This window comes from Dunckerocampus dactyliophorus, chromosome 3, assembly GCF_027744805.1.
Source record: "Dunckerocampus dactyliophorus isolate RoL2022-P2 chromosome 3, RoL_Ddac_1.1, whole genome shotgun sequence".
Lineage (NCBI taxonomy): Eukaryota > Metazoa > Chordata > Actinopteri > Syngnathiformes > Syngnathidae > Dunckerocampus > Dunckerocampus dactyliophorus.
In genome coordinates, this window is record NC_072821.1 from 16,529,254 (window position 1) to 16,551,339 (window position 22,086).

The window sequence follows — 22,086 nt, forward strand, 5'->3', positions numbered from 1 at the left end:
ATTTTTCACCTTGATCTGTTTTTAATGTGACATGATCTGCATTTTTGCTGCACAACTGTCCTATGCGCAGGGTTGACCAGTGATCAGTGACCCCCATAATACAGAAGTGGGGCTCGGCGCCCAACTCGATTGTTGAATTTCTTTGGATGACATCCGGAAGTATTTAAGTATTGAAAATACATGACATCCTAGCATGGCATACCCCCCTTCCTCGTCTTCTTTGGCATTTAATGGTCGTACGTAACAGCGTCTTATTCTGCTGCTTTGCAAAGCCAGCAGCCAGTGTAGAAAGCCATGACAGGAAAATGCAACAATGAGCAAGGATTATGGGAAATGTACTGTTTTACTGAAATGTCACAGAAAACTACAACGCGGCAGTGTACTCAATTATGAAAGCTCTGATGACTGAGGACATTTCGCGCGGAGTGCGCTCCACTCAGAGTATACGCTCGAGTCTGTGAGCAACTTAAGACTGAATGGTTTATGTTCTTTGGGTGATGTTTGACGGGCCAAATGAAAAGTGTTGGTGGGGCAGATGTGGCCCATTGGCCCCCTATTGAGGACCGCTGGTTTTGCTGTTCTTCCAATAGAGTGTTATCACACAGTAATTATCGTTGTATAGTGATATTACTAGTAAAGTGGGCAAAATGGCAAAATATTGCCCACAAGCTAAATGATAAGTATGCCCCGCATTCTTACTGACACTATAATGTCATATATTGTATCTTTGGGCCACTGTCTTGTTACTATTTCCCATTCTGCTGTCCTGTGTGTCATGTGTGCTGGCAGGCAGGCCCCTTCTGATGATGTCACAGTGGATAACTAATTAGGCCACTGCTTTCATGGCTGGTTTTGTATAGCACATTCATCCATGCTAATACATTCACCACTGAGACAGAAAAATAAAGGACAGCAATGTGACAATGGATGATGCTAGGATGTCACAAAAGGGAAACAGGAAGTAAACAGTGTTATGTGACTTGCTTCATTAAACCTCATCAGCGAGACAAGGGGCAGCGGATAAAACAGAGATAACAAATAATGGAGACTGGACTTTAGCCGTGTCTGTCTCACTTGTTTGTATTGGTTAAACTTCAATGTGGAAATGCCAGACTTTAGTATGTATATAGATCAGTAAGTAACAGGGGTGTCACTCTCGAGATTAAAACGTGACAAGATTTGTCGTTGAGAAAAAAACTGTCTCGCAATAATAAATCAATAAATTAAATGCACGATAAATGAAAATGAACTCGATAATTTTGCCGGCCTCCATATATTGCCATGTGCATGCGTGTGTGTTTTCCTCATCACTAGCCTCCAAACAGGCAGGAAGGGGGCTTACTCTGCATTGGTTCAGCACCTCGGTGCTTCACACATTCAACGGCAAGCAGAATGAGACCTCTTCAGACCACTCTTCGGACGTTTTGGTTATGGTTTGATTTATTTCAAGCATGCAAACAGTTTACATTGAATGCTTCATGTTAGAATTCACAATTACACATGTCAAAAAGGAGGAGGAAGAAGCAGAGCTTATTTAATCTTACCCCCTCTCCATACCACATCAGTTGCTAACACATATGTTTACTTCCTGTATTCAACATGCACTAATTCACTATTTACATTATTCCTCCATACAATCAAAGCAGTTATTATAATAATAAGAATTATCAGTATTTTTAGCACTCTTGCTGCTACTGGTCCTCCATTTAGCTTGATGTAGATTTTGCTGTTGGTGCTCCAAGTGCTTTGTATCTTTCCCTGCTTCCTCAAGTTTTGTGCTTTCTAGGCGATGTCAGTATTGCGTTTTGCCAGATGCTTATTCATGTAGTTCTTTCCCTGTCCAGCAGTTCAATTTTGAATTCCCTGTTGGTGAACTTAACGATAATGACAGGTGTGGTGTTGTTTCTGCCATACAGTGGGATGCAAGTATCAGTGGTGTTGATATCTACCTCCACCTCCTTTGAATGTAGGAAGTTGGCAATTTGTTGCTTTGCTGAAGGAACATCCATTTCATCTGGTTTTCCTCTGTTTTGGACTACCCTGTTTTTTGACCTGGGTGTAATTCGCAGCGCTGGGAGGATCACATCTTTTATTTCTGCGTTCTGATCCATCTCGTTATTTATATTTTTATTTCCTTCCTTCTCTTCCTCAAGAGTGGTGCGCAAAGTCGTAAAGTATGTGTTATATTTTACTTAACAATCAATTCTTTACATTTGTGCTAAAAATAAATAAATAAAACTTGCCATTTTTATCAATGCACTAGGAAGTACGAGCACCACGACAGGCGTGCCATCAGCATAGAAAACCATTAATAGATATGATACATAGTCCCCTGGAGGGCAGAATAATCTGCCCTTGAAATAAAAACATATATATTATGGTAGATCGGTTGCTCTAGTTCAATTAAATAGATTTTAATCGACGTCAAACCAGAAGAGAGCATTTGTTGGCGGGTACTTTTGACGCTAGGTGAAATCATTCTATATCCAGCCAGTCGTGCCTAGGCAACGGCATGAACGCGCATGTCAGCCTCGCTGCAGAGACTGCCTCGGCTTTCACGGTTAATCGCAGGGGTGGTGTTGACAGCGAGAGGCGACGGATGGCCGCTTTTATTTGTGTAAATGGATGACACGGCCATGTGAAATCACATTATTACGGCTCGAAAACAAATCACCCCGACCCTATCGTCTGTGGAGCAAGACGACGTTGCGAGGCCGAGAAGACCGCTGACGTTTACTGATGGAATTCCCAGTCGCTGCTAGATGGAGAAAACGACAGGGTGGACTCGTTATAAATAATTAAAAAAACGGCATCTGCTGCTTCAAAATAAGAAAGATGCATCTGCACCAGGTGCTGACGGGAGCGGTGAACCCTGGAGATTGCTGCTACTCGGTGGGAAGTGTGAATGACGTGCCGTTTACGGTGAGGTTCTATTCTGATATTATTTTCCTAAGATGATTCCAGTAGATGCTAACTATTGTCAAGCTAACCAAGGGGTTAGCTAGCTAGCTTCATAGCAGCTCTACGAGGGCTAGCTAGCACGCCAGCTCAGTCTGTCTGCTAACCGGGTAGTAAGCTAGCAAACTGCCGCACCGCGAGAATCACAAACAGTCCAGACTGCTCAAAACGCCCTCATTCAAACAGTACTGTTAACAGTATTCTCGGCATCGGAAAGAATTACCTGTCGTATAATTTTCATGTCATTATCTACACATGTCAATTTGCATTATGCTATTTATGGACTGAATATACTTGACGCCAGTCACTCAAATGACCTTTAGCAGCATCTTGTCACGTTACAATTACTGCAAGGGAATCCCTTTGCGCAGCCATTATCGTTACATGCGAATACGGTGATCTGAGTGTTGCTGTGCATATTACGAGACGCTGGGTGTTGAGCTAGTGAGTTATTATTTGGTTGTAGAAGTGGCTTAGCTCGCAACCATTTGGCGTTAAATCCTCCTCACGCATCATTAGCTCGCAGTCATCCCAGCATCAGCCATGACGTAGACAACCTTATATGGACACACGTGCTGGAGGGCTCAATGGCTATTGGGAACCAGCAATGACTAAAATTTGTCTGATGTCTCATGAAACTGCATAAACACATGTTTTATGTCATATTAAACCATGATGGCTTCAACCAACCATCTGATTGTAAGCCACCTTTCAGTGCACACAGAGTATGTAATGGAGTTAATTTTATTTGACAATGCAGTGACCTCAGGGCTATAAATATTCTTTGTCTGATGTCTGGCAGTTTCCCAGCATTTCTCTTTTCTCCGCACGCTGACAGGTCCAAGACGACTGGTCAATATTGCATTTTGTCTAACAAGACATGAATAGCGCCTCTAGTATTACAGAAGCTATTGTGATGGCCAATGGTGGGTTTAACCCCTTGCAATTGTATTCTGCTCATTTGCCTCAAATGGATTGTTTGAAAAGCAGTTTTGTTCACCCTGTTTGTGAAGCAAATGAAAATGATGATGAGAGTATTGATTTTAGGATGACATTTTATGATGTCCCGCGAGACACTACCCTCTAAATGTTCTGTTTTTCTTGGCAGAGCTTGATGTCTAATTTCTGTGCTTTGATTTACGTAACGGTTATTCCTTTTGATATTCAGTAGTACAAGCTACACCACCAAGGCTTTTAGTAAATATTTTTGCAGCCTTCTGTATAATGACTTTTCACCGCAGAAGTGTGCCTGTGCTAATTCATCTGATCTGATTCCTTCAGTCTTTTACTGTGCTCTAGGGGTGCCTGTCTATTTGTGTTTGAGCTACAGAATATAGAGGATTGCCCTCTTCCGCCCTCATTTTGACCTCGAATGGAGACTTTGTGAATGCAAGCAAGCTTTGCTCCCTAGGCTCATATCTGCTGAACTACGTCGGACAGTGCTAGCTGTGAAGCTAAAGCCTTGTACGCTGCCTTTAGGCCCACATGTCTGTGCCTGTGTTTCCCTCTGTGTCTGTGAGGACATTTGAAGAACACTAACTATCCACTGCATTTCCACTCACACTGACCCCAAGGGCTCCCAGGCCAGACCCTGGAATACGCACACACACAAAATGCAGGCATACAAACGGCACTACACTCTATAGTTTCTAGCTGAAAACACAAATTACATTATAGCGATCTAATTTATCTTATTTATTATGTATTGTGTAAAACTAAGACATGAATAACATCAAATTAAAAGCCCAAAATGAATGCCGACCCACCATCCACCAGTTCAAGTTCCAGGCAAGTTTTTCCAGAGAGATTATTACATCGCTGTTTGACGTGTGTGGTAAAAGGCAGTGTGCTAGCATGAATTAACTTGAGACAAATGTGCACATTAGCACTCAATAAGTCATCAAAACTTACCTTTATGCATTCCCACTTAGTATCAGCATTTGAGACCAAATATGAGGTGACAGAAAAATGGTAAAAATACAGTAGTAGTCTATCTGTGCGGCGAGAGAAAGTTAGCACACACACAATAGACATGCGTCAAGTGAGACGGATGTAACAGAGAGAATCCGGCCACTTTTCAAAATAAAACATTAAAAAAATGAAATAATGGAAATAATTTTTTCTTTCTGTGCGGCCCGGTACCAAATGACCCACGGCCCGGTACCGGGCCGCGGCCCGGGGGTTGGGAACCACTGTCTTAAACCATGTATCTAGATGTGTATTGAATGGTTTAGCACAAGGAGATTTGCATCCCTACTTATTATAGATAAAACTTTTCTATGTGATTAATTATGAGTTAACTATGGACAAAATGTGATTAATCCCTCCCACTCTGTGCATTTGTTACTGCATAATTCTTTGGTGTATAAGGACAGATATGAAAAGTGGCAAATATAAATTTTGTATACTGTATGCTGACAGTGTTTCCCGTAGGATTGCAATCGATATGTGGTGATGGGGGTGGGGTTAGATAGCGTCATCTAATTTTCATAAATGGACCCTGTAGGAGAGAGGAATAACGTGAGAGAGACAAAAAGTGAGTAAAACAACATGAAAAGCAAAATACGTATTTTTAGAAATACAAATGTAACTTTCTTATGTCATTTCTTTTTGCCGTTTTCTTTAACGTCTCAAACAAGACGTGCTTTTAGATGAGTGAGGGGCCCACAGCAGCACCTGTTGCCCGCTGAGAAGAGCAATACATGCTGTCTTGTCAGAGATGCCAAAAGTTTCTAACAAGACAAGAAAAAGTTGCTAGACTTGTCGGTAGTTTCTTTTCTGAAAAGAGCATCTAGAGCAGGGGTGTCAAACTCGTTATTATTGAGGGCCACATTGCAGTTATGGCTGTCCTCAGAGGGCCACTTTTAACTGTCAACATATACAGTATATATGAATGTAACCTCATGGTATTATTACACAATTGCCCATGCGTTTGATTATTATATTTATACTAACAAACTGATGGATACCTTGCTTTGAAATGAGAAGTGACGTGTGAATGTCAAGGTGACAAGCAGACATTCAGGTATTTATTTTTGATAACAAAAATTGCTTGGAATATCTTGTTGCACGATCAGATACTGTAATATTTTAACTTTAGAAGAGCAGCATATTTTAATGGAAAAAGGTGGTGCGTAATTGACACACATTAATCCCAAGCTTTCGCGGACCACATAGAATGATGTGGTGAGCCACATCTGGCCCCCAGGCCTTGTGTTTGACACATGTGATGTAGACGGGGGGGTGCCTTCCTAACCCTAACCTTCTAATTCTCTCTGACAGACCAGGTGTGTATGAGGTGCGTTAGGAAGTGGAGTTATACCGCCACCTATCACAGACACTGTCACAAACAGTCTTATAATGTTTTTATGAGCCAAGGTGAACAGATAGGGCCACATCTATTTGTGGCGGGCAGAATCTTGCAGAATCTTGTGCCTATCCAAATTAGGACTGTTCGTCCCAGAATGGCTCTGACAGAACCTGTGCCATTCTACTTGAATTCTGGAGTTCCCTTCTAATGATTTTCCACAGCAGAGGAGAGTTTAAGATATTGACATGGTGGAAGCTTCTAGCATTGATATGCTGAAGTCCACCTTATTTACTTTTTGTGTAGCGAGCCCAAAGCTTCCTGTCACTGCCATAGCAAAGTGAATCACAGAATCATGACTAGGAAGAGATGTTCTGAAGGAATTGGTGCATCAGTTTAAACAACAATGCTGAGGGTACAGATCAATTTGCCAGGAATGGCAACTGTTATTGAAAATGGACAACTTGGACATTGGTTAGAGCTCAGTCTGGTGTTGTTTGACTCTAAATTTCCATAATAGTTCATACAGCTTACTTAAGTCATCAAACTGAGAATAACAAGGCCCCCACACAGCGTGACTATAGGTTCAAGGTTGTGGGGATCAAAGTACATTTCTGGGTTATAGACTGTATAAATACACACACAGTTCTTTCACAGTGGATGAACGATTAATTTGGGGTTGTAAATATTGTCGGTTTTGGCTTCAGACTGCAGCAGCCAAGCTCGTGCAAGAAAATGTTGGTAGCAGCTGCAGCAGCAGAAGATGTCTGCATGATTGCGTTAGGCAGTGGGAATAGGAGGCATCTGATGCAAGGAAGGCAGAAGTGATCTTTCACACTCTTCCTCTTATCTACTTTCATTGTCTCAGCACAGAGCTGCATTTATTCTTTTCTTTTTAAAACACAGAAAAAACGTTTTGTTCTAAGAAACGGCTGTATTCCTTTCCGGTCGTGTTTGTATCTATTCAGAATTGCCATTCTACTGTAAGATGCTATTAGCAAGCCATGATGTAAATAGATGTCAACAACTGTCATCAGTAATATAAAAATGCCATGTGGATGACAAAGCTGTCGTCCAGGAAACAAGAAGTTACATTAAAAATTATGTGTTTGTCAGAATTGAGGAAAGGCAAAACAGAAATGTAAAATTGAGATATTCACAAAACTTTAATAAGTTGTATGTTTTGTGATTTAACTGTCGTCATCACATGCTTACTTGCTTTTAAGTAAATTAGTTAGAGTTTGAATTTACATTGCACGGAAGTGACATTCTTGTTGTTTCTGCGCATTTCATACAAGTGAAATTGAGTAGCAGACTTTGAATTCCTTGTGGAAATCTATCTCCGAAATTACCCTGTTAACAGCACTGTGCTACATAAAGATAGTTTTTATCTGCAGGCAAATACATTCTCGATGTAAACTCTCACAAGACCGACAGGATGGAATCTGCATGTGTTTTTTGCTTAGCAGATTTAAAACTACAAGTTGTGGGTGTTGATTTATAGTCCAAGCCAATATGATCTCCCTTATTATGTATGGAATAGGCCTAATAATTATACTTAATAAATGGTAAGCTCTCTGCATATGCACAAATGTTATACATACAGTACATGCATGCCTTCATCTTTAAACTATTTAATGAAATAACAGCTCCAACTACTAGCGGTCTGTTTTTAACTCCAAGTACAATACTGAGCAAAATTTCCAGGCCACCATTAGATTTGCTGTAATAACCATATACAGTATAACTCAAATGTCACAACGTAGAATACAGACATAACCTCACTGTTAACAAAAAATATAGAATGCCATATTTGCTATTTCTGTCCATCTGTTTGTTAGTTCTCAGTACCTTCTGGTTTGTGGAGGATAACGAAGAGAGGGTTGGTGCCATGGTTTTGATTCTGCAGGGTAGAGGTTTCCATTTATGCTATACACTGCTGTAATTATGCAGATGCTCACCAAGGTGTATTGAGTTCTTTCTGCCTCTGCTTATGTAGCACCCCTCTACAAAGTCTCACAGAAATTGGTTTTGCATCTTTTCAACCATCGTGTTGATTGTATCAGCCCAACTACTTCCTGATTTTGTTGTCAGGCCATGTTATGTTGAAATTACTGATGTGAAAGCTGTTTTTGCTTTTGCAGGGATGCTGATAGTCGCAGCTTACAGTCAGCATGAAATTTGATACCAAAGCTAATAAGGTCTATTTTCAGACTGAAGGCTATTAAAAATGTTTACCCTTTTAAAAGAGTGACTACAAAGTATTTAAAATGGCTGGTAATGCTTCCAAATGTACACTTTAAATTGTGTCATTGTTAACTATAATGACATAGATCTGAATCATGCTCATATAACCTACCAACGGTCCCTCCTTGTACACCCTTTCCTCATCTCCACGTTTATTGTGTGTCTGCATGCATATGTAGATGATGAAAGAGAAACAGGACACACAAACCAAGAGGTGATGAGAGACTATCCTGTTCACTCATGTTTACTTGTCTGGCTCAAGGCCTCGCCAGGTCTGAATCACGTTACTGTAACAGAGAGTTAAAGGGACTCTCTCCGTAGCATACACAGCAGCCTGAGACAGTCCGTGACGGTGACCGCGTTTTAATTCCAAGTCGTAATGTGCCGCAGCAAGTGCAGCAGGGGAGTTGTAAAGAGCAGACTGCAGTTTTCCTTTTTGCTTGCCTCTCACATATAACATGCAAAGAGTCATCCTGCTTCAACCATCAGCTCTTTAACCACTACAATTAGTTTGTTTTTTTAATGGTGACTGTAAGGTTTCCCTATTGTGTGACTCCGTGGTTCCCAACGTCTCCTCCTGTTCTCCTGAATAATGAAAGACATAAGCCGCCACTCTGACAGTGCTGTGCTGCTGTGAGGCCAGTTTACAATGTGCCTCTGCTGCGTCTCTCCACACACCACGGTTGCCTTTATTTAAGCTCACCTTGCTGTTCATAAGTCAAATTTGAACACAGATCTGACCACTGAGGATTAGAAAATAGTATGTGCCATATGTGACCTCAATTAGCCTATCATTATACATTTTTATTCTGCGAGGTACAATTATTATAATAATTACTATTTAGTTGTTAATTTGATCCAGATGCCAATCGATTTTCTACATATTCCAGTGATTTATTATTAATTCTATCTTCTTGTTATGTTAAATAAGGCTTAATTTTAATAGAGAAATCTTCATTTTCAGGCCTACGGCTCAGGTTGCGATGTAGTGATCTTGGCCAGCGACTTCGAGTGTGTTCAGATAATCCCGGGAGCTCAGAATGGGAACATCCAGGTGGGCTGTGTGGAGTGCTCCCATCAGCTTGGCAGGGTAAGTGTGGCCATCACACTCAGATTCACTCTCTCCTACACATTTTTGGTTTTATTTTTCATCCAGTGGGATTAATTATGCATTATACTTTAATAGGTATCAGTATTTTGGATTTAAGTTAATCTAAAAGTTAATTTAGACATGAATTTGCTCATGTATTGAGCCAGTGGAGTCCAGTAAGTCCACCATGTATAGTCCACCGAGAGAGTTGCTTGGCCAATGTTTCAATAAAAATACACACAACATGTTAATAGAAGAGCATAGACTAGAGGCTGCAATGGAGACAGTGATCCACAACTCACCTCTACAACTTCAGCGGTTGGTGTCATATCTACAATACCTGTACAAACAAACCACAAATGTGAAGCAAGCAGCAAAAGCAGTTTGTTGGAAACTCTTAAAATTTGGCCAATACTGAAGTGGCAGCAGATGGGGGACTGAGGATAGGAAAAAAGATTGAAAGTGATTGATGCTTTACTCTCGTAGTATTTAATTTCGTATACTGTATTTTTGGTGGAGGGGGAATTCTCATCCTTTTTCAGTATTCAGCATCATGAATCCAAGCATAGTATTGATCTAAAGAATTTGACCTATTATTCGTTATTTTTGAATACATTTTCTAGTGTGATATTAGTGTGTTTCAAACATTTCTTCTTTTGATTTAACTTTTTAAAGCTGATAATTAGATTTTCTTTGTACTGTAATTTGTGATACCTTGGATATTTGTAGATTGCTGCATCCTACGGAAACACAGTCTGCATCTTTGAACCACTCTCTGCCAACCCAAACAAACGCCACAAGGTAGGCATGGTAACAGTTGTTTTATAAATATACTAGTTCACTTTAAAATACGATACAATGAAGTGGGCTAGTGAGCCAATAACGTTGCATGGTGTGTGTCACTCTCCTGTCACTAACAGCAGCTTAACTGTCAGTGGCAAAAGACAGGGCAGTTCTTCCTTGATGCCATCACCTACAATCTGGCCTGGGACCCACAGGGTATGCTAATGCTTTCTGTGTGATTAAATCGACTGATTGTTCGGTTGTTTTCCTCACTAAATTAATCCTCTCCGTACACTACTTGTATTCCCACACCCCCTCAGTTTGTCTGGAACGTGTGCATTATGTAACCACCATGGTGTGCATGATGCTCTGTGTTCTTTAGTTATCAACTTGGGCCGTGAGGTGTGTCACCTCATGCTATTGTGTCCTCAGGGAACCGTATCCTAGCAGCAACAGAGAGGCTCCAGCTGTGGGCTCCACCACTGGCAGACGCCCTTATCGAGGAGGAGGATGGGCAGACGACTGAGGACAAGCCCCACCCAGTTCTCAATGACTGGAACTGTGTCTGGCAGTGCAAGTGCGTCTAAAAAAGCCATTTTGTTTCTTTCTTAAGGTCTGACGAACATAGAGCCCAAAATCTACATACCAGTAGTTTGAATTATTCTAAAAATGAGAAGCTGCTTATGAAGTGTTTTTTAATATTGACACAATTTCCCTATTTTTTCAGGTAAAAACTCTGTTGTTTGATATAATTCTAAAGCAATTATAAAGTGCTTCAAACTGAAAGTTTGTTCATGGCTGAATCATATGATGTGACTAAAATTAACATCAGTTGAAGATCCTCAGCAGTAAATGTCATCTTCTGATGGCAAAATGCTTGCTCAGTAAAGCCACCAGATTTGGGAAGTGAAAGCTTTGTTATGCATTGGATGAATCTTGAACCCCCCCCAAAAAAACACACACACAAAATTGCTCATGTGATAGCCATGAGTGAGTCTTTCCTGTGCTTAAAGCTAATGTCACTGTTGCCCATCAGGACTGCTGCATCGGTACACGTTGCCAAGTGGTCCCCTGATGGAGAATACTTTGCAACAGTTGGGAAGGTACCTTAATCATGCAAGGAACAATCAACTACAAAATATTAAACAATTGCTTGTAATTTACTAACCAAGCTGAATATCTGTATCTGTGTGTTTGTGTATGCAGGATGACTGTTTACTCAAAGTGTGGTATCCCACCACTGGCTGGCGTTCTGCAGTGGTGGTCCAGGAGCCTTCGGATAAAAAGCCACCTGTTGTTCACTTCTCTTTTGTTTACCTGGCCCATCCCCGCTCCGTCACTGGTATGTCCTGGAGGAAGACCAGCAAGTACATGCCCAAGTAAGGAACAAACACTGCTTGGGTACGGCATGGCAGTGCCACATTTGGCTGTTGATGTTAATTAATGTTAATGTGTTTTTTTTTTTAAATGTATATCCACAGCATTGTTAAAAAGAACATTGTTGGTTGTGTAGATAAACTCCATTCTCTATATGTCCTTTAGGGGTTCTGTTTGCAATGTTTTGCTGACATCCTGTGAGGATGGTGTGTGCAGGCTGTGGTCTGAGACCCTGCTTCCAGAGGATAGCTTGCTTGGGGGGCAGATATCTGAGAACACACACTCATTTAGCTCCAGCTTGCCAGGCCTGGCAGGCAACAAGGACAAAATTCAGCATGCTTTAGAGGTATCCAACATGGGCTTATTGACCTGACCATAAATAATTAATTAAAACAAACATTTTATCAACATAGCATACATTGAGTTTTTACCATTTTTATATTTTTGCTTTGTTTGAGCAGTCTATTCACCACCTGAAGCATCTGCGCCGGGGAAGGCGACGATCATCTGCTCTGGTAGCTCACAGTGAGCTGCTCCCTTCTCAGCTTGGCACGCAGGATGCACACACTCACCGCCATATCGCACATCATGCCAATGCCTTGTGTCACTTCCACATCTCAGCCAGCATTAACCCCAACACAGGTAGCCTTTTCTCAGAAGTATCTGTCTTCACCTTAGATCAAGTTATAGTCCTATTAGTTATATGTAGTTAAACCGTATGTATTGATTGACTCTGTCTCAATGATTAAACTTTATCTTCTTCCTATTCACACTTCTTTTTCTCTATCAGATATCCCATCAATGCTGGCAGATTCTGCACTGTTCAACGCAGATGATGGCACTGGGGCAGGAGGATTTGTAGTTCACTGGCTCAATAACAAGGACCTAAGCTTTACTTCCTCTATGGATCTTTTTATGCTACAGCTCCGAAAGTTCTCTGAACAGCAGTTAGACCATGTGACAGAATACTCTCTCGACCCTGAAGGATCTCCTATGAAGTTTGACTTTGGTAAGGACCTCAACCAGACCAGTGTACATCCCATAAAGATGCAGCCATTGATTAAGCACATTTTCTTTGAATTTATAGACCTGGATGAGATGTCTGACAAAGCCTCATCTGAGCATGGGGAGGAGCAGGAGCCAGGGGAGCAGGGAAGTACAAAGGCATCCTCACCAGGATCCAGCTCCAGCTTGCCTTTGCCCTCAATGCTGCTGGAGAGGAAGATGGAGATCCTAACCACAGAGTGGAACAAAAGTCCTGACATGCTGTTCACGATCCACCCAACTGATGGATCTTTCCTGGTTTGGCATGTAAAGTACTTAGATGAGTTCAACCAAGGCATCTTTAGACAGGTTCAGGTGAGAATATAATTACTAATAAGAAAAAGAAAGTACTGCTTTCAATTTTACACAAATGTACATGAAAAGCATGAACGTAATTATTAGCTTGTATCCTTTAATCAATATTTAATTACAGGACACTGGACACATTAGCTTCACCTGCAAAGTAAAATAAAATCCAATGCTATTATTGTGGGTGTATTTTGCAGGGGAATGACTGCATTGTATCATACTAGATGAGGTTTTTCCTCTTTCTTGAAACTAAATAAGGTAACCATAATATTAGAATTATCTCATCAGTATAGGTCTGTATGATGCAGCACAGTAAAAGTAAATGTAAGGTCCCCCCTTGACAGTGTTATGGCTGGTGAGTAATTATTATTCTGTCTGTTGAAATGATTTTGGGTTTTCTTTCCTTCCAACTCTCACTACAGGTGTCCTTCTCCTCTCGTATACCTGTGGCATTTCCTACAGGTGATGCCAACTCACTGAGTAAGAACATCTTGATGTACGCCTGTACTTTGACAGAGAGGGAGAGTCCCAGGACAGGTGAACACGGACAGATGGTTCAACATGTCTCTCACTCTGCCTCAGCTTCGGCTGGCCTTAGTTCACCTGTTTTGGCCCCTTCTTCTAACCCCAAACCTGGCATCAGTCCAGCTGTCATGATGGTTTCCAAGCATGTTGACGGATCTCTCAACCAGGTTTGAACAAAGTGCAACATTTGCATGGTTGCAAAAATGGCTAATAACTTTATGAATTGTGTATTAGGTGTATATTAACAATTCCCTCCGAATCTCTTGTTGACTTTGTGACTCCAGTGGGCTGTAACATTTGCTGAGCGCTCTGCATTTTCAAATGTATTGACCGTATCCCACAAGTTTCGCTATTGTGGCCACCGTTTCCATCTGAATGACCAAGCCTGTCACACAGTGCTGCCATTGCTGCTCACCTCCTCACACCATAATGCATTGCTCACGCCTCCCTCAGCTCCTGGGAGCATGGAAGGAGAGCAACTTCCCACTTTTCCCCTGCCAAAAGGACTTCCTAGGTAAACAGAGAAAACAAGGCAGAATAACAAAGCACTTAATGGAGCAACCACGAGCGAGACAAAGCAACAAGATTAAAGAGTCATTAAAACTTTTTTTTGTCGTTTAATAGGAAGCAGCTTCGTAATGCAGCAACAAGGACCTTCCATGACCCCAATGCCATATATAGTGAGCTCATCTTGTGGAGAGTGGACCACATTGGACCCCTATCATGCACTGGAGGGGTCTCTGAACTGGCCCGTATCAACTCTCTGCACACCTCTGCTTTTAGCAATGTTGCTTGGCTACCTTCACTTGTCCCCAGCTCTGTGCTTGGTAAACATAGCAAACATGCTCAACACAAGTTCAGTTGTTAAAAATGACTAAAAAGCAATGTTCAATGTATGTTTTAACAAATTCACCTGGGCTTTGAGTGTAATGTGATATTTGGGTTCACCTATGCACACATGGTATTTTGGAGTGTATTTGATGCTATGCACAGGTTCACTGTAATATGCAAAATTCACTACCTCATCTTATTATCAGCTAGAATGAATCTTGTCTGTATGTACAAGTATTTTGCAGCCTTATCAGTCTGTATCAATATACCGTGCTGAAAACAGTCGAACTTGGTTTTGCGTCCCTCAGGAACATACTGTAATAGTGCCAGCGCCTGCTTTGTGGCATCAGATGGTAAAAACCTGCGTCTCTACCAAGCTGTGGTGGATGCCAGAAAACTACTAGATGAACTGTCAGATCCAGAAACATCTGTGAGTGGACTAGCACACACAAATGCCACTTGTGATATGGTAATTCGTAATAACTTGTCATTTCCTGTGTTTAAATGTAAAGATATTTTGTGGGCTGTCAAATACATTGATAACACTAGTAAAACATAATTCCTGTAATTAGCATATAACCTGTATTCACAATTTTAAAGCTTTGATGTATTTTTGCAGAATAGTATGCATATAATTTACACAGCAAAATTACTCACCACATTTTATTTATGTTTACATTTTCTTTAATGTATGCCACCATTCAGAAACTAGTAGGGGAAGTGTTCAACATCGTCAGCCAGCAGTCCACCGCCAGACCTGGCTGTATTATAGAGCTGGATGTCATTACAAACCAGGTGACAAGCTGCTACTTATTATTTTTCTTAACATTTGACTAAATGCTGAAACTGTTTACACGAAACATAAAAAAAAATCTTATTTCTATGTCAAATACAGTGTGGTGCCAACACCCAGCTGCTGCATGTCTTCCAAGAGGATTTTATTCTCGGTTACAAACCACAGAAGGAACCAGACACATACACAACTGCCTTTCCGTCAGGTGAAGGTGTGCCATTTGATTCTTACTACAAATCATAGTACTTTCTGTAATTTTGTAAACATGCTTTGAAAAGACTATATTAATCCAATTTTGCTCAAACCAGATTACCAACCTCCTCCTTTTTCTGAGAAATTCTTCCTGGTGGTGATAGAAAAGGATCTCAACAGGAACTCTGTACTACAAATGTGGCACCTGCATCTACAGTCTGTTCAGGCTTGTGTTGGTAAGAGGAGGGCACCAGATCTTTGTTGTAAAACAAACATTGTTTTTCTTTATAGTACTGAATTGTTGTGGTGTTCTGCATTAACTCTTCATAGCTTAGGTATGTGTGAAGGCCAGCTTCATAGCTTAGGTATGTGTGAAGGCCAGCTTTAATGTTGATGTATTTTTGTGTCCAGATGATCTGAACCAAGATTATAGGTTTCAGAGCCAGCTAATGGTTCCCAATGAAGTTATGAATGCTGACTCATCTCCAGAAACCTCACCAGTTAGGCCTCTCCCACGCTCAGCCTCCACGGCCAATTTGCAATCAGCCAGCAAACTCATTCTCAGTTCCAAACTGGTGTACAGCAAGCGACTCGACTTGCCCCATGGGGTGGAGGTTACCAGAGCCACACCTTCTGCTGGTAAGTATGAACATCATTTTGTTTTTGCACAATGTAAAAGAATAAGGCAGCTGATCATGTACTAGTTTATTCCTATTTTTCTAACGCATCCATTTTCCTTGTTTTAGGTCATCTGAGTTCCTCCTCCATCTACCCAGTGTGCCTGGCTCCATATCTGATTGTTACTACCTGCTCTGACTCTCGAGTGCGGTTTTGGTGCTGTGCTGTAGAGGGTGATGATGGAGATTGTGACAATGACCAGGACAAGCGGGTGTACCGCTGGGAGCCGTGGGCGCTAATGAACGAGGAGGAAGACAATAACAGTGCCGTGTTTGTGTCGGGGCGACCTGTTGCTGTGTCATGCTCCTACATTGGTAGGCTGGCTGTGGCTTTTAAACAGCCACGCCAAGGACAGGTACAGTACAAGAATGACCCATTGCACTAGTAGTGTACTTTTGAAAACATTCATTTGCAGCCCCAATTCTAATAAAAATACCAATACAAAAAATACATGCAAGCAGATGATAGTTTCATTTATCAAGGTACAAATACTATTGTAAAATTGTCACCAAAAATACTACATGCATATTAATGTGTTCTAAAATAAATATTTCTTAATTAAATAATTCTTCATAATGTATAACCGGTACTTTTCAAGTTGCTAACAGAGCATCTTCACAAACCTTATGCACAGCAGAGGTTGTTTATTGTATCACAATAGATTTTAATTTTAGTTTTAATCATTGCACAACTTTTCCTACAGATTTCTAGAGAGGAGTTCTCCATGCACGTGTCTATTTATGAGTGTGAATCTACTGGTGGCTCAGAGTGGGTCTTGGAGCAAACACTTCACTTGGATGACTTCAACAGACCCTCAGCAACCCTGGACCCGAGAGTCAGTGTGGACTCCAACCTCTTTGTCTACAGCAGGTCATGATGGCACATAACATATTCCACATGCTGTTGTACTGCTATTAGGTGTATTATAGGTCAAAATAAATTTTTCTCCATACCAGATCTGACCTGTACATGAGCCGAGACCACAACTCACCTAACATCAAGCACTATGTCCACCTGGACTGGTTGTCAAAAGAAGACGGATCACACATCCTCACTGTGGGGGTTGGATCCAACATTCTGATGTACGGCCGGATCTCTGGCATGGTCAACGAACAGACTAGCAGCAAAGAGGGTGTGGCTGTTATCACCCTTCCTCTAGGGGGCAGTATTAAACAGGGGATCCGCTCTCGCTGGATCCTGCTGCGGGCCGTGGACTTGCTGTCCTCTGTGGATGGCACGCCTTCTCTGCCAGTATCATTGTCCTGGGTGAGGGATGGCATTTTGGTGGTGGGCATGGACTGTGAGATGCATGTGTATGCCCAGTGGCACCAGGACAAGAAGCCTGGTGAGGGAGAGGAGAGCAACTTGTCGTCAGCAGACATTGCTGGAGGTCAAAGCACAGCTTCTTCTTCAGTCTTTGAAGGGAGAGCCAGATCTAAGAGTGTGTTTGAAGGGAGCACTGCAGTAGATGAGGCACTCCGTGCCCCAGCTGGACTTCAAGAAGGTGGACTTTTTGAAGCAGCTCACTCCTTGTCTCCAACTCTACCCCAGTATCATCCTACACAACTGCTTGAACTCATGGATTTGGGAAAGGTTCGTCGTGCCAAGGTGAGTCGTCCTCATTGAGTCGTTCTCATCCTGTAGTATGTCCAAAATAGGTCTATTATTTAACTCTGCATTTTCCTGGTGCAATTTATATGCCATTGGTTGTCTTTGTCAGGCCATTCTTGCTCATTTGGTGAAGTGTATTGCTGGGGAGGTCGCTGTGGTCAGGGATGTGGAGGCAGGTGAGGGAGGAGCCAGGAGACATCTGTCCCGAACCATCAGTGTGACAGGCAGCACAGCAAAAGACACTATTGTGGCTGGTCGTGATGGGGGGCGGGACTACACCGAAATCAACTCCATTCCCCCACTTCCACTGTATGCGCTCATGCTGGCCGATGAAGATACTTCTTTCAAGGGGGCAGAAGAAGTTGTCAAAGGACCCAAAGTGGCCAATGGTGAGGCAGGGCAGAAGTCTACTGATGACCAATATGCTGACCTGTTCCAGGTTGGTTCACATAATAACACATATTTTGTCATTTGATTGTGTAGACTGATTGACAATACAGATTTATTTGATCTTATCTTATCTTTATCAAACAATACTTTTCACCAAGAGAGGAGAAATATGATCTCAGGGCAAAACTAAACTTAAAACACGTATATGCAAGAATGCTAAAAACCCACGGCATTTCAGCATGTGGAATCAAATTATGGAACAAATTGAGTAAGGAACTCAAACAAAGCATCAAGATGAGCGATTTCAAGAAGCAATACAAGGAAGAAGAGTCTTTAACCACTATGTACAAAATGCAATGTCTGACCACTACAACACTCATTACTCTTCATTCTTGTGAGTTCGTTGTCAGCACTCACCCATTATCCTACTATGTTATGTTCTATCTTATTGTCAATGCCATGTCTAAACACTACAACATTTATTACTCTTCATTCTTGTGAGTTCATTGGCAGTACTCTCCCATTATCCAACTATGTTACCATCTTATACTCAATACTTGCCCTACTCTTTTTTCAGGTGCCAACAGTCACCACAGACGACTTTGTGAACTTTGCAACTGATAAACCAGAGAAGAAGTCTCGCGTTATCAACCTTTCCCAGTATGGTCCAACCTACTTTGGACCAGAGCATGCACAGGTATTGTGAAGCAGCTCCCACCTTCAAGAATTGAAGAATTGAATTGTAATGGTGTAACAACACAGTAATTGCTGTGCAATGATAGACATCAAGCATCATCATGTCACTGCTCTTCTCCAAACATATCTTGTGTTTGTTTAGGTGTTGTCCAGTCACCTTATGCACTCCAGCCTCCCTGGACTGACACGACTTGAGCAAATGTTCTTGGTGGCCCTGGCTGACACAGTAGCAACTACCAGTGCTGAAGTCACCAACTCCACTGACCAACAGTACACAGGTTTGAAATGTTTGTGTCTAGGGATAAGCCGTTAATGACAATGCATTTTTTCCGAGTACAGCTCGTCATTATCCGTAATCATGATGAAGGAAAATCCTCATTGGGTAACTACTTATGTATTCACTCTTCACGCTCTGTGATTGGCCAGTCACACACAGCAACCGCCCCTCCCTAGACAGATTCCCTACAGCCAGAGAGAGGAGCATGTGATGCAAGACAGAGTTAAAAACGGCTCTTGTCGCGTTGGTCACTGCCTCCACTCCGGACAGTTTTTTTTGTGTGTGTGTTGGGGGGGGGGGTTTCCTCAGCTCAGCTTGTATCTAAAGCTACTTGGAAAACTTGTGTCATTGCGTACATAGCGCATTTGACAAGACAGAGCTGTAACTGCTCGTGTTGCATCGGTCACTGCCAGAATTTATTTATTTTTTTTGTCTGCTCGCTTCTAATTTGGCTGGTGATATAAAGTCAGTTGGAAAATTTTGCTTGTCGTACTGAATGCGGTGCTTTTGAGAAAACTACAGTGAACAAGGCTGACAGAGTATTTCCCTGTTTGCCATCACTGCATGTTTGCATGAATCACCAACTTCACACCGATCATTAAAAAATAATTAAATAATAGTCTTACAGATCACTTACACTCATGCACATTACACATATAGCAGAATAATAAACAATAAATATAGCAACTTCTGATCAATCCATGTCAAATTTGGACTTAAAATAATGTACCGATTTAAGCCCCACCCAGTTCTGGTTAAACCACTCCTACTTCCTGGGCCCTGCCCACTTCCGAGTACAGACGATGATACAGATCATTTTGATTTGTGAGATGCAGATACAGATAGTGGTGTACTTGCACATCCCTATTTGTGTCAATGTGGTGTTATATTTTTGTTGTACACTGTGAAACACACACTGTTTAAATTTAGACAGATTCATTGTTTTATATTTAGAAAAGCTGTGTAGACCAGTCATTCCGAACCAGTAGTACTCATACCCCTAGTGGTATGTCAGGAAATTGCAGGGGGGAACGTGGAAACATTTAATTTACAAGATAAGTAAATATTCTTAGTCATTTCTTATTAAGTCAGACAACGAAATGGAATGTGTGTGCTGCAACTAGTTTCCTCACGGAGACAATAACCTGTGGCACAGCTGCGCGAAAATCATAAGTGTTACATTCTACTTTTGGAGAATTATTAACACGTATGAGTGATGGGATACTCATGGTATGACAAAAAGCTGTGGGGATACACAAGACGAAAAAGGCTGGGAAGCACTGGTGTAGACCACAGTAGATTTCAATGTTTTGTAGCGTCATTCAAATGTATTTGTGAAATATTCTAACCAAAACCAAATGGTCATTTTGTGGTGGCTGTCCATACTCAAGAGTGAAAAGAAAACCATGTTGACTGTGATGAGGTTAATACAATTACAGTTACTATTTACACACAGACACTAATACTGCTGAGTAGCTCTATAATGTATTATTGTATTGTCTTTTGCTAGGAGCTATTACCCTGGGTTAGAGATCATACTGTGTTTGGGTTGGCTAAAGGTTATGAATATTACATTTAGCATCCGTTCTCTTGATTGTGTGTTCCTTAACATAGGTAATCTTCAGCCATCAAATCGTTATGTGATATAAACAGCATTGTTTATGCTCTGTAGCTGTTTATAAACATACATCCCTTATTCCTTATCTTTTTGTCTTTTCCTTTAATGCATAATCCTTCTTATTTAGTCTTTTGAGGAGAAGACATTAGCAGATTGTTCCAGTGCTAAGTAAGCACAAAGATGGTAAGAAGGTTCAGGGACAGGAGTCGCTGACTGACAGGAATACATAAACTGTAGTGGTACTAAAGGACATTGTTGTGACATGGTTGTTTTAAAACAGAGATCTCCTGCTCTCTGTAGTTAAAAAGACACAAGTTGACAGCTACCTTGTGTGTTTTTAGGAGGTGAGGCTCTGGATGAGTGTGGACTGAGGTACCTGTTGGCCATGCGTCTTCATACATGCTTGCTCACCTCTCTGCCACCGCTCTATCGCATGCAGCTTCTCCACCAGGGTAAAGTGCAACACTTTAAAATGAAACTAAGCTACTACCATGAGAACTGTCCAGTTCCTTTAATCCTCAGGTTTTTTTCCACATAGCTTTCACTCATCTTATTGCTCTATCTAACCACGTTAGGTCTGTCAACGTGCCACTTTGCATGGGCCTTCCACTCTGAGGCAGAGGAGGAGCTGCTGAACATGATCCCAGCCATGCAGAGAGGTGACCCACAGTGGTCTGAACTCCGAGCTGTAGGTGTCGGTTGGTGGATACGCAACATCAACACCTTGAGGAAAATGGTGGAAAAGGTGCATCCAGAACTAGATCCTAAGAACCATATTGGTTACTTTGGGAAACCTACGGTGGCCGAGTGGTTATCATGTCGGCCACACAATCAGCTCGGGAAGACCTGAGTTCGAATCTTGGCTTGGGCATCTCTGCGTGTGTGCATGTTCTCCACGTGCGTTTGTGGGGTTTCCTCCGACATTCCAAAAACATGCATGTTAGGTTAATTGGCGACTCTAAATTGTCCAAAGGTATGAATGTGACCGTTTGTTTGTCTATGTGTGTCCTGCGATTGGCTGGCAACCAGGTGTACCCCGCCTCTCGCCCAAAAGTTGGCTGGGATAGGCTCCAGCGTACCCCCACGACCCTAATGACGATAAGCGACATAGAAAATGGATGGATGGACAAGAACACGAATTGTTCATCATGACTAAAATAAAAGCCAACCTAAAATAATTGCATGTAATTGGCTTTAACATACAAAGGTTTTGATTACTGTTGTTTTGCCCTCACAAATGATTCAAAATTTTCAACAGTTGTCTCCTGAAACTTCTAAAATATTGTACAATAAAATTATGGAAAACTAACGTAGTTTTATTAGGGACTGTTAATAGGTTCAGTCTATCAGTCCATTGTAA

The 22,086-nt window shown here is 41.6% G+C and overlaps 1 protein-coding gene across 5 annotated transcripts in view; it reads left to right on the forward strand.

Moving 5' to 3' along the window:
• Positions 1–2,494: 2,494 nt before the first annotated feature.
• The window catches only part of dmxl2 (Dmx-like 2), a 37,870-nt gene continuing 18,278 nt past the window's right edge, over positions 2,495–22,086 (forward strand). For 3 of the 5 annotated variants that reach the window (XM_054770485.1, XM_054770486.1, XM_054770487.1), the window contains exons 1-27: positions 2,496–2,922; positions 9,477–9,602; positions 10,332–10,403; positions 10,523–10,601; positions 10,818–10,962; positions 11,422–11,488; positions 11,592–11,764; positions 11,928–12,108; positions 12,224–12,404; positions 12,553–12,771; positions 12,850–13,121; positions 13,538–13,807; positions 13,925–14,154; positions 14,265–14,467; positions 14,780–14,901; positions 15,177–15,266; positions 15,367–15,475; positions 15,573–15,692; positions 15,868–16,095; positions 16,203–16,489; positions 16,838–17,004; positions 17,091–17,742; positions 17,855–18,184; positions 18,713–18,832; positions 18,974–19,109; positions 21,068–21,178; positions 21,302–21,471. In XM_054770485.1, coding sequence (XP_054626460.1) covers positions 2,836–2,922; positions 9,477–9,602; positions 10,332–10,403; positions 10,523–10,601; positions 10,818–10,962; positions 11,422–11,488; positions 11,592–11,764; positions 11,928–12,108; positions 12,224–12,404; positions 12,553–12,771; positions 12,850–13,121; positions 13,538–13,807; positions 13,925–14,154; positions 14,265–14,467; positions 14,780–14,901; positions 15,177–15,266; positions 15,367–15,475; positions 15,573–15,692; positions 15,868–16,095; positions 16,203–16,489; positions 16,838–17,004; positions 17,091–17,742; positions 17,855–18,184; positions 18,713–18,832; positions 18,974–19,109; positions 21,068–21,178; positions 21,302–21,471 — 4,947 coding nt within the window. In that variant the 5' untranslated portion in view covers positions 2,496–2,835. Of the gene's footprint in view, positions 2,923–9,476; positions 9,603–10,331; positions 10,404–10,522; positions 10,602–10,817; positions 10,963–11,421; positions 11,489–11,591; positions 11,765–11,927; positions 12,109–12,223; positions 12,405–12,552; positions 12,772–12,849; positions 13,122–13,537; positions 13,808–13,924; positions 14,155–14,264; positions 14,468–14,779; positions 14,902–15,176; positions 15,267–15,366; positions 15,476–15,572; positions 15,693–15,867; positions 16,096–16,202; positions 16,490–16,837; positions 17,005–17,090; positions 17,743–17,854; positions 18,185–18,712; positions 18,833–18,973; positions 19,110–21,067; positions 21,179–21,301; positions 21,472–22,086 lie in introns of all 5 variants that reach the window. The other 2 variants (XM_054770483.1, XM_054770484.1) reach the window with 2 other exon arrangements.